Raw genomic sequence first — 12502 nt, forward strand, 5'->3', positions numbered from 1 at the left:
GTGGGGCAGAACACCTCGTGGCATGATTTGCAGTATTTGGAAACGCTTTCTTTCGATAACCCGCTGCGTCCCAGTCCGCGATTAGTCGAAAAAGTTGAAATGTGCATTCACGTGAATGCCTGCTCATGAACGGGTTTTCTACCGCGTCACTCGAGGAAAGCTAAACTTGCTTGGTGTTGAATTGTACCGTGAGAGATGGAGGAGTACAGTAAACAAAAAAGCTCAGAGAGTGTTTCAGCTTGCACATGTCAAGTTTTGGAAGGCCGTCTTGCACAACAATTTAATTCGCTCAATGCTCAGCAATAGAGTGAACCAAGTTTTAGGCAGGCTGCCGCACTTTTTCCGATCTCGAACAAAACAGATCGTTTACCAGTTACTAAGCTGCGAACTAATGAAATAATGCATCCCTAATCAAGTTGGGAGCGCCATCTCGAGACCATTGCAAGAGCCTGTTAACTTGAGCGTGCACGCGACGAGGATCAGACACCTCGTGAGTGTCCACAAGTGCGGGAGGTGACCGCAATTCGCTCTGGCAGAGACGGCTGTGGTCGCATGCGCGCGAACGAGAGAGCGATTATATTTCGGCGGTAGTGGTACTACGACTTCGGGTTTATTCAGTTACATGCAGAATACCAAAATGCCTCTCTACTACAGAGTACACTGCAAGTCTTGAGTTATTATAGAAATGTTTTCAAAATATATGAGGTCGGCACCAAGCTAGCCGGTGATGCAGTCTTACTCGTAATATTTGCATGCAAAGTAGCGTGAGCTTTATCTATGGCAGACTTTACATGACGCTATCCTTCTGAATTTACATGTGTTGAGCGCACAGTGTGTCTAGAGCTGTCCCTTGCTGCACATATTTTGCAGGCAACATCGTGAACATTTCCAGCGTCGCATCCATGACAGTGGTGAGTACACGCGGCACTCGTATTTTTTGGATGTGAAAAATTGAGGTTCACCGGAGACGCAAACACGATGTAAGGTATTCTGCTCATAAGTGTGATCGTAATGACATGTATGAGGGTGGTCTAAATGACATATAGACGAAAGATATTGAAGGGTTAGAATAGCTGAGCGTTGCTTTTACGCTGAGCTGAACAATCGGGAAGTTTCGAAGAGAAAAAATCGTGCGGTCTTTTTTAATGGAAAGTAACCCCTATAAAATCAGGACCATACTTAATTTCGGCACTTTCTCTTACGATAATAAATCGCGCTGCCTATTTCGCAGACTAGCGCAGTGATTATTGGACTACATTCTTAATCGTTTGTGGCAGTTGTCCAGTTCCCATGAGCGTCGTCGGAGCAAGCGATTATTCACATTACAGCGGAGAGCTCGGCGCCGGTTTTCTTTCAGAAGGGAGTTAGACACCGGGGTAAGATAGTTGACCAGTGTCGAAATGTCGCGATGGGACAAAGGATACAGTCCATCAAAGTCAGCGGAATTTCAGGGTCATGTTCTAGCTGAGGACAAAGCGCACCTCTTACTGGCATTTAGTGACTACCAAAAAGGACGGAAAGGGACTGGTAAGGGGGGGGGGGGGGGGGGGCTAGTGGCTGAGAGGTGTTATTCACCCCCGGTCAAATGTGTATCTTTCATTCCATGCTATCTATGCAACGTCTCCTTGACTTTTTCAAAGCTGCAGTGTGAAGAACAGACAGTTGGGCAGGTTGGTTTGCTGCGACTGTAAAAAAAAAAGAAGCAAAAAAGTTAGGTTTGGGTTTATGGGGGTTTAACGTCCCTAGGCGACTCCGGCTATGAGGGACGCTGTAGTGAAGGGCTCCGGAAATTTCGACCACCTGGGGTTCTTTAACGTGCGCTGACATCGCACAGTACACGGGCCTCTAGAATTTCGCCTCCATCGAATTTCGACCGCCGCGGCCAGGATCGAACCCGCGTCTTTCGGGTCAGCAGCCGAGCACCATAACCACTGAGCCACCGCTGCGGGCAGCAAAACAAAAAAAGTGAGGACAACGCACGAAGTATTAGCGGAGAAGCTCATCTGCTGGTTGATAGTTAGGCAGCATTTGCACAACTTGGAATGTAGGCGACAAGCGAACGCAGGGTGCAGAGCGGGAGGTGGCAGCAGCCTATGGCATGTGAACAAGATGACGGATTGTGAATGATGTCTAGTTTATGCGGCTGCGTCTAATCTGTGCCCGCTTGCATGAGGCAAATAAGAGGATCTAGTTCTCAGTCTAGTCTTATCCTTTGTTTGGACTCAGCGCTGGATTTGAGGAAAGGAAACACGCATAACTGACTCATTTTGCATGTGGATATCAATACCACCTCAAAATGCGATGGAAATGTCCACCGACAAAGTGAGCAGTTATGCACATTTCCTTTTATCAAAAACCGGAGGGCCTATACTGCGAAAGATACTAGACTGGGAACTAGATTGTCTCATTTGCTTAATGCAAGCAGGCCGATCTTGAACATTGTCATGAATCTAATATATTCCTTCATTATTGTAATTAGGAATGTAGGTGTGCCCCGTTGTTCCCGCAAACCTCGGTCATTTACAGGCACATAGGTCAGTATGAAGGGAGCTGGTTGAAGCCAGTCACATAGGTAACGACGGTTCTGCCTGCTTGAGCAAACCGCTAATTTCGCTGAACAAGCGTGAAGCTGCATCCTAGGGCTATGTGTAGAGCAGTGCAGCCTCCTTCTGAATAAATTTTGAGGCGGGGTAGTTATTTTAGTTTTATTGGTACTTAATTTTGCAGTGTAGTTCTTCGGGAAGCAGTGGGAGTTGCTGAGCCAGAGTTCTCTCTGCATTGGCTTCTGATTGGGCACAGAAAACAGCGTCACATTTTTAAATTAAAACAGTTACTGATATTCGGTACTACCACTGGTGTCCTCTGGATCTGAAGGAAACGTTCCGGACGTTCCGTGCAGTAAAGAAATGTTATAAATTTTCATGAACAGAAACTTGATCGGTGCTTGGATTGCTAGCGACTGAAAGCAGGGACTCATCTAGGCGATCTTTTTGAGAGAATGTTTGTGTGAACTAGATAGCATCCTGCTTTCCGTTTACCATACGTGAAAACAGGCCGATAAATTCGCACCGGCAAACTTTATCGCGAAAACCGTACTGAGGTTGAAAAGTAATACTAATCAATCGGAAAAGACTAAAGGAGGATGAGGTACAACGAGCGCAATCGGCCGGTTCAGTTTGCGAGCTCGACACTTGGAAGCACCCAAGCGTGGCTTCCGGACAACTACGGAGCTCGCTGGACTTGTACCGTAGTTGGTGCAAACTGCCTTTGACTAATTTAATTTGATTTCGGTTCTATTAAGCCGTGTGGATTGAGATTTTTTAAGTTTTGGTCTCCGATGGTCGCAGTAGACGAGAAGGGCTTCAAAAATTGGAGGGAAACTGCTATCAAGCTTCATTATGTTGCTCGCCATTGGTTACGTACTGGGTCAGCCTAGTCCATTTTCCGATTTCGGCCAAAAATGAACTGAGCCGGGAGAATTTGGGCTGTGGAAAAAGGTAGAACAATGTTCTCACGTCTCCTTAAGTACCCCATTAGAGGTGAGTGCCTATAGAATTTCAACCCTGTGAATCTACCGGGTCCCGGTGCAAGAAACATTTCCTTTCTTTTTTTAAGGCGGAAGCCTTTAATGTCTCATCGTTGTAAGCAGCAGTTGTCGACAGCAAATGTCACGCTTTTCAATTGGTGGAAACGGTCGTGACGTCACAGTGCGCGAATTTCAAACGGGGCCAATTGCACTTTGGCTAGTAACCATGCAACCAATTGAAGGGATCGTATAGTGATTCTCCAAGTAAGTGGGACTGAGCTTAGTTAATTGCTTAATTACACAATTAGCCTAATTAGCTTTACTAGTCAGGCCATATAAATAAATAAAACCGATTAAGAAATTGGCCAAACTCAGGAATCGAACCCCGGTCTTCGGCGTGAGAGACGAGCATGCTATCCACTCCGCCATGCCAGATTTTTTTTTTTATTTATTGCCTGACTTCACACACACAAATACACAAATACACACATACAAATACACAAATACAAATACAGTACACAAATACACTTACAGAGCGCAATGAGCAATAATTAACAACACTATCCGCCCGGGGTTGCGTGGCTTCGTCATATTAAAACTCCTTAAGCGTCACCAAAGGCTCGACTCTTTCGAGCCACTCGGGAGCTTCAGGAGCAAGTTTCTGAACTTCAATATACTTATGCATGCACTCCCGAAAATAGATCCGTGCTGGCCGTGCATCAGGATCGCAATGATATCCTGCCATTCTGGAGCGCCAAATACAATGGAGGCCCATTAGCATAATGAGGTCGAATGGTGTCCCATCCTCACTCTCTACAGGCAAGTACCGGATACCATGAGCGTCGAGCGGAAATTCCTTTTTTAAAGTCCGTTGCAAGATGTCCCAAAAGTATACCCCCTCCCAACAGTGCAAAAAAACGTGGTCTATTGTTTCTGGTTGTTTACAAATTAAACAATGTGATCCCCAAGGTAGAAATAACTGCTTCCTTTCCAAGAATTCCTTTACTGGTAGTGTTCCGGTATGTAATTTAAAGAAAAAAGTTTTTGCACTTGGCGGCACCTGCATCGCCTTCACACGCTTAAGTACGTCGCGTCCCTGGCCTCCATTGTATAAGGCCCTGTACATAGGTTGTGGAAGAACTACATCGCACAAATCTTTATACAACTTTTTCCTGCTAACAGATGATAAATATTCATACGAAATCGAACCGACAGGAATCGAACACTCGCGACAACCTCTCTAAAGTAACCAAAAATACGTCCCGAGAAACTTTCGGTTGTGACAACAAAGTCCGGCAGTGCATTTCCGAGCCTTAATTGGCACACAGTGCGCAAAAACGGATCGCTTACATCGCGCACAAAACAAAATCTGCTTACAATCTGCCGCAGAAATAAGTGTCCCAGACTCAGGTCGCCATCCTTCACCCGCCTAAACAAATTGGTCCGGCTGCAGCGTTCCCAGTCCGCAGCCCACACAAAAACGGCAAAGATCCGGTGCAGTCTCTGTACGTTCATCCTTGCACAATGCAACACTTGCATCACATACCACAGCCTAGACATAAAAAACAGATTGCACACTGTGGCCCTTGCGAAAATTGAAAGGTGTCGCCCTTTCCACCTTTCCACCTTTTCACGCGTGGCTTGCGTCTGTGCTTTCCAGTACGAATCGCTATCGCGATAACCGTCCAGTGGGACGCCTAAGTACTTTACTGGGGTCGTCACCCAGGACACGTTTGCAAAATTACCGGGCTTCGTTGGCCATTCACCGTGCCAAAGCCCCAGGGACTTTGACCAATTCACTTTACTACCGGTGATCGTGGTGAATTCTTTTACGCATGCCACGGCCTCGGTTATACCTTCCCGGTTCACTGTGAACACCGCGACATCATCCGCATAAGCCAGCAGCTTAACTTCTGCTGCCTGTAGCTGGAATCCTCGAATTTTTTCACTTTCTATGATATTCAAACACAACGCTTCAATGTAAATGCAGAATAGAAGAGGGCTGAGGGGACAACCCTGGCGCACCGAACGCTGCAGGCTAATGGGGGCCCCCAAACTCTTATTTACAATTAATCTTGTCGTGCAGCTCCGGTACGCCAAGGCCACTCCCTCGCAAATAATGGACCCTAAATTCACATGGTCGAGTATGCAGAACAGGATATCGTGCGAAACACAATCGAATGCCTTCTCAAGATCTAGCTGAAGGATGGCTACACAGCTATTTGTGTAATCACAACATTCCAGCACACACCTCGCTTTATGAATATTGGAAACAATAGAGCGTCCCTTGATCCCACACGTCTGGTGGGGACCGACTATATCCTGAATTACTGACTGTAGTCTACGGGCTAAAATCTTCATGAAAACTTTATAATCCACGTTTGTGAGGGCGATAGGACGATATACTGTGACCTGCTTTAACTTTTCTGCGTCATCAGATTTAGGGATTAGCACTGTATGTGATTTACCATAAGACGGGGGCTTCGTTAAAAACTGCTGTCAGTACTGGCACTATTTCGTGTTTATATGCTTTGTAAAAAGCGGCGCTTAACCCATCAGGTCCAGGAGATTTTCCCAGGTTCAAATTTTCGATCGCTTGCTCGACCTCTGACGCAGTTATCGACAGCTCCAGCCTTTCTTTCTGTTCGTCATCTAGTCGCGGCAAAGCGCCAAGAAACTTTTCCTTGAATGCGCTCACATCCACTTCTTGCTTTGCAAACAGCGACTGATAATATTCAAGAAATGCCTGCTGGATATGCCCGCTTTCTCCAGATAACGCCCCGCCCCATTCAATCTGTTCAATGTGGTTTCGTTGAGCATGCGTTTTTTCCATTCCTAGCGCTCGTTTTGAAGGTGTCTCCCCATCAGCTATATCTTGCGCCCTAGCCCGCACCAGTGCGCCACGATAGCGTTCTTCTTCAAAGAGTTCAATCTTATTTTTTATTTTCCTAATGTCATCCATCCATTTTCCAGGCTCTTCGCTTTCTCTTTCGAGAAGTCTAGCTAGTAAAGATCTTAAATTGTCCTCCTCACGCTTCTCCTCTTGTCGTATGCAGCTTGACCTTTCGATTGCTGCTATTTTTATTTGTTGTTTGCAAAGTTCCCACTGCTGCCATACTTTCAGTTCCCCGCTCGGCTTTAATTTACTGGTTTCTTCGTTGACTTTCCTGCTAAACATGTCGTCTGTAATGAGCTTATTATTTAATTTCCACATCTCCCAAGAAAACTGATTTCCTCGTTTCTTTGTCCCTATCCCACACTGCACTAAACAATGATCCGAAAATGATACCGGTACTACATTGTAGCTACTGCATTTTGAAGTAACGTTCGGTGACACATAAATGCGATCTAGCCGTGCATGGCTTGACCGTTGAAAATGGGTGAGTCTCACACAACGCTCGCCCTCTAAACACTCGGCCACATCATCGAGGTTGCACGTGTCTATAATTTCTGAGAGTACTTCAGTGCTTCTGTCCCTAAATGCCGTTGCACTGGTTTTGTCACAGCCTCTCAGGACGCAATTGAAGTCGCCCATTACGATCAGGCATTTCTCACAACTGAAGTGCTTTTGTACGCGTTGAAAAAACGCTGTTCTCTCATCCACCGCATTTGGGGCGTACACACAAATGATGCGCCAATATGTTTTGTCGTACAGGAGGTCAACCAAAACAAATCGACCCGAAGGACACGCCGTATATGCCTGAACCTCAAGTCCCGGTAAATTCTTTACAAAGATGACACAACCCGCAGACGTTCCTACAGCGTGGGCAACAACTGCAAAAAACCTAGACATGAAACGTCTCACCATGTCCCCGGTCTGCTCTTCCCCGTCAATTTTCGTTTCCTGCACTGCCAGGACGTCAATGTCGTGCTCAGTTAAAAGGCGGTACACCTGGCTCTGCTTCTTCTTACTTGCCAGTCCCCTGACATTAAGTGTACCGACTTTCATGGGGAACGCATGAGCCATTTTAATGCAGAAGAAAGAGGCCGGGGATATGGTGCTTACCCTTCACGTCTAGCGCTTGGCTAGACGACATCATTGACACCGGAGCCATCCGGTGCTGGTGCCAGGCCTGGCAGCGGGGGCGGCTTGTCAAGGGCTCTCCTCTCCGTCGACACATTTGATCGTAGCCGGATGGACGACCGCCGTCCTTGGGTCGTTTTTGCCGGCGGCTCTTCGACGCTGGGGGCCTCCGCCTTGGCGTCTTCGGTTCCGGTCTGGGCGTGTGGCCGCTTCGCTGGGGCAGGGACGCCGGTCGTGCGGGCGCCGCTCTGGTCAAGGTTCTCCTCGGTCAGAGACGCTGGCTCGGTTTCTTGGAACGCTGGCACGCTTACTTCACCGCTCGACGCCTTCGACTCCTTTCTAGTAGGTTCTGTCCCTTCAGGCTTGCGTCCGGCATCGCTGCTGGAGGGTCCCGAAGAGCCCGTCAATCCTGCTTGCGTTTCGGGTTCCTCTATGCCTTTCGCTGATTCTTCAGCCTCGACTACATCCATCAGGAGTTCCGCAGAGTCGTCTTTCGACGCCCCGCCCGTAGCCACCGCGTAAGTGCGGACACACTCATTATCCGCGTGGCCGTACCGCCGGCATTTCGTACAGCGGGGAACCTTGCATTCACGCCGCACGTGGCCTGTACCATGGCAGCGCAAGCACTGCATTGGACGCCCAGGCGCTACGACAAGAGCCAACTCTCCGGCGACACGTACCTGGTGTGGCAGGTTATCCACTTTCAAGCCGGGCTTCAACTTCAGTAGGACCGTTCTTGTCGTTGAGCTCTTGTCATTGACGCCTTGTATCCGCCACCGCTCACGCGTAACGTCGGTCACTTTGCCAAACGCCGCGAATGCCGTCCTGATGTCGTCGTCGGCCACACCGTGAAGCATCCAGTGTAGCCGCAGCTTTACCTGCTGGTCTTCCGGGTCGATAATGAGGCAGCGGCGTTTCTTAACTTGCAGCTCGTTGAAGGCGAGCAACTTCTTTGCTGCCTCCGTGTTCCGCAGGGTAACCGCCCACACGTGGTTGATTTGGTACGCCCCCAACGCGACCACGTCGGGGAGCATACCGGTCTCGGCCAGGGCGCCCCGGAAATCCTCGACCCGGAACGGCCTCGCTCGCACGTCGCCGTGAAGAAAAACGGTGTTGAAAACAACACGTCCTGTTGGCAGTGTCGGCAAAATAATCTGGTAATCCTTATCACCGCAGTCATCGATCCTGTTTCCGCGGCCGTCAAAGGCCGCTATCGCTGCTCCGCTGGAGCCCATGACCCTGCGATCCGTTCAGCTCGGCTGCCGGAAGCAGAATGATCCGCCATGCCAGCTCGATGGTTTGGAATGGACAAAGGCGCGTCTAGTGAATAAGGTGTCTTCACTCACTCTCATCCTCCTCCATTCCCTTCCGGCGAGGTTTAGGTGTCCACCGACAAATGAGAGACAGATACATTTCCTTTCCTCAAAAACCAATTTACTGACGAGCGAGGCGTAGAACCGAATGGGCGATGGCGTTCTATGGACTCCTTGGCAGCGTTGCAAGACGCTGTCGCGTTCCACTCTTAGGGGCGAAGCTTAACATCTTAACCACACATCAGTGACCACACTTTAGGTCAAAAAAGTGCCCCCCTGAATTTTGAGGGGTGTCCACCGAGATGACTACAAGGTGGTAATACGTCTACGTGGAGGGGTGACGCTGCATAACAACTCCGGTAGGTCACTTCTTGCTGCTTTGCAATTCAAGCTCAGCCGCCAATTGACCCACGAGGCCAGAGTCAGGATCAAGCCAGAGCAAAACATCGCTATTCTGAGCACCCCAGATCCGGACCTCACGGAACAGATATGCAACATCCAAGCAATCAATCTAGGAGGAAAGGAATATTCAATGAGCGCTTATGCAGCCTCACCAGATAACTCATGTAAAGGCATCATTACCGGCGCCTTACCGATACCTTCAGAAGAGGAATTACTAAACTGCACGGAAACATATCCCCAACAAATCAACATCATTCAAGCGAGGCCTTTCGGCACCAAGGGGGCATGTCTATATACCTTTGAAGGCAAAGCAGTGCCACGGTTTGTCTACCTCAGCGGCATCGAATACAGTTGCAAACCATTCCGACCAGTGATGCAGGTTTGCGGATGCTGCCTGAAAATAGGGCACCGTGCTGACATTTGTCCCACTCCGCAGGAGAAAAGATGCTACAATTGCGGAGTACGCAATCCTCCACCAGGACATGTCGATTGCAAAAAGTACTGCATCGTCTGCGACACATCGGACCACTCCACCATTGACACGAACTGCCCGGCAAGACAGAACTACACCACAAGAGGGAAAAAGACAAGCAAAGCTGATGAAGGCGTAATCCGACGTCATCATTATAAAGACATTGCTGCACAGAGCCAAATGCAGAATAACCAAAAGCCTGAGCAGAAGCAAAAGAATGCGCAGAAGAACAAGACTGAACAGGAGCACGAGACTGAGCATCGGCCCAAATTTAACCAAACCCAAGCCTACCGGCCGGGAGAACTTCAAGGATATAACAACAGCACAACACTTCCCCCGAAAGGCAATCATAAAAACGGTCCAAGCAAGGCACTCGCCATCCATCCAAAGAAAGCTTGGAACAAGAGCAGAGAAGAATGGCCACCCCTCCCACCACTGAGGAAGGAAAACCCAGTGGCCACCACGGGTGTCCAGACACCTTTGGAGCAGACCATGGAGACCGAGACCTCAGAACCGTCGGACAACCAAGATAGCAAAGACCACACGGAAAAGCGCAGTGCGGACACCGTGAACGCTGGATATAAAACTTCACAACGCGATTTCGCACAACTTCAACCAATTCGGGTGCCCAGTGGTACCGAGACAGACGCCACCGAGCCACGGGCCTGTACCTCGAAAGCCAGTGATTGCGCATCCCACATCCAGGAGACCCAGGAGACGCAGTCACTCCGGAACGCTACACCCGAGAAAGAAGCCGGCTGTGCTAAAAGCGGTGAGTTGTCCGTCCAAGCAGCCTCCACTCCCACCTCTTTTCGAAACCCTGACTCCCCTATTACACCTCAAGAGGCGGTTAAACAGTACATACGTTCCGCTGAATTTCGCTCAGAAATCACTACCATAATAAATACTATAGTTGCTGAACAACTCGGAGCGATGCAGCAACAGCTCATACTAGCCCAGGCAGAGTTGATACAGTCCATGGCTGACAGGATAGAAGCTACGATTAACACACGCTTGGAAAAACATGAAGCCGGCATCAACAAGCTTTTCGAACTTGTACCGCATCAGGAATTGCCTCGCAAGCAGCGCGCAGTTGAACCCGCTGCCTGTCCTCATCCTCTCAATCCAGACCAGCAACATGGCGCAGAACAATAACACGCGAAAACGTCGGCGGCGACACCAGTCCAACACACCAGCAGAAACAATTATATGGCAATGGAACTGTCGCAGCATACGCCGAAAACAAGCACAACTAGCCGCATATATAGCAAACTCCCCTAATCCCCCCCATGTCATCGCTCTGCAAGAGACGGAAACAAATCGCATTCATATCCGCGGTTATCACACGGCAGCCCTTACACCACGTACGGCAATCTTGACACTCGCATCCATGCCGGTACTAGACCGCACACCGACAAACACGCCCGACAGCAAGGGCACTCAATATACCGCGATAGAGCTAAGCTCACCAGGACACACATATGGCCTCACTATTATTAACATATACAGCAATCCTAAAGATAAAGGCAGAGTTATTCCGGGTATCCTGGGCTCCTTCCGTTCCTCAAACCTTCTTGTGGTGGGTGATTTTAATGCACGTCACCTGCACTGGGGATACAACTCGGATACCCCCAAAGGTAATCTGATTTCTACCGCAATGGCTGATTACAACCTTAGCCTGATCACAAACCCCACCGTACCCACTCGCATTGGCACAAGCGTCACCGGCGACACCACACCCGATCTCACATGGGCCACACAGAACATAATCGTTAAATCTCACACGGTGCTCCAGGATAGCCTTGGAAGTGACCATTTTCCAGTCTCCACTATTATATCTTATGAATCCAAGATTTTCAACCCTCGTTCGCAGCTTCTCACTGACTGGGATAAATTGCGCTCATATTTGGCAACTGATTCGACAGAACCCCGTACTGTCACTGACTGGACAGACCGTCTGGTGAAAGCCATCCAGGCGAACAGCAAAAGCATTAAAAATACCCCTAAGGCACCGCAGGTTGATCCGCATCTGGCTCATCTATGGGAGGCCCGACAGGGACTTCTCAAGCGCTGGCGTCACCAGCGACACAATCGTAAATTGAGACTCCGCATAGCCGCTCTCACTCGCGAGGCAGAAGAATACGCGAACACGCTAGCCCGCGCAAACTGGGCAACCTTTTGTAACGACCTGAAGGGTACATTAAGCACTAAACGCACGTGGTCCCTCCTACGCGCTCTCTTGGATCCAACAACCACTAAATCTCAGACACAAGTAAACACACAACGTCTAATACAACTAGAGCTCCAAAAGGGCACCGACGTAATTGGCCAACTACGGGACACTTATATACCCACATCTCTTCAGTCGGCAGATCCACCCAATCTACCTCCACCTAACCCAGAACTTGATGCCGACATCACCTTAAACGAAGTCCGCCGAGCACTCTTTAGTATTCGCCGCTCTACGGCGCCGGGGCCGGATGGCATAACGTACAAGGCACTACTCAATCTGGACGATGTCTCCCTCCAGGAACTCACGGAGCTCTTTAATAACCACTGGCAAGCTGGGACGCTCCCATCAGCCTGGACCCATGCCAGCATGCGATTTATACCCAAACCGGGCAAAGCCATCACTCTTCAAAATTTGCGCCCCATCTCCTTAACGAGCTGTGTCGGCAAGCTCTTCGAGCACGTCATTCTCAATCGCCTGCAACCATTCCTAGAAACAACAGGCTTTCTCTCAAACGTTCAATTCGGCTTCCGCC

At 49.1% G+C, this 12502-nt stretch overlaps 2 protein-coding genes across 3 annotated transcripts in view; one reads left to right on the plus strand and one right to left on the minus strand.

Annotated features, from left to right (window-relative positions):
* LOC149361220 (uncharacterized) overlaps window positions 1-12502 on the plus strand; it is a 51183-nt gene that overhangs the window by 26251 nt on the left and 12430 nt on the right. For both annotated transcript variants that reach the window (XM_089572632.1, XM_089572633.1), the window contains exon 5: window positions 871-911. In XM_089572632.1, coding sequence (XP_089428758.1) covers window positions 871-911 — 41 coding nt within the window. The remainder of the gene's footprint in view (window positions 1-870; window positions 912-12502) is intronic.
* On the minus strand, window positions 6860-8818 carry LOC149361221 (uncharacterized). The gene is made up of 2 exons (XM_089572631.1): window positions 7533-8818; window positions 6860-7449 (listed from the first exon to the last, which is right to left on the minus strand). The coding sequence occupies exon 1, from the start codon at window positions 8783-8785 to the stop codon at window positions 7553-7555; it is 1233 nt and encodes a 410-aa protein (XP_089428757.1). The 5' UTR covers window positions 8786-8818; the 3' UTR covers window positions 6860-7449; window positions 7533-7552.

Source organism: Amblyomma mixtum, chromosome 2 (assembly GCF_055824585.1).
Source record: "Amblyomma mixtum isolate Tamu chromosome 2, ASM5582458v1, whole genome shotgun sequence".
Taxonomy (NCBI): domain Eukaryota; kingdom Metazoa; phylum Arthropoda; class Arachnida; order Ixodida; family Ixodidae; genus Amblyomma; species Amblyomma mixtum.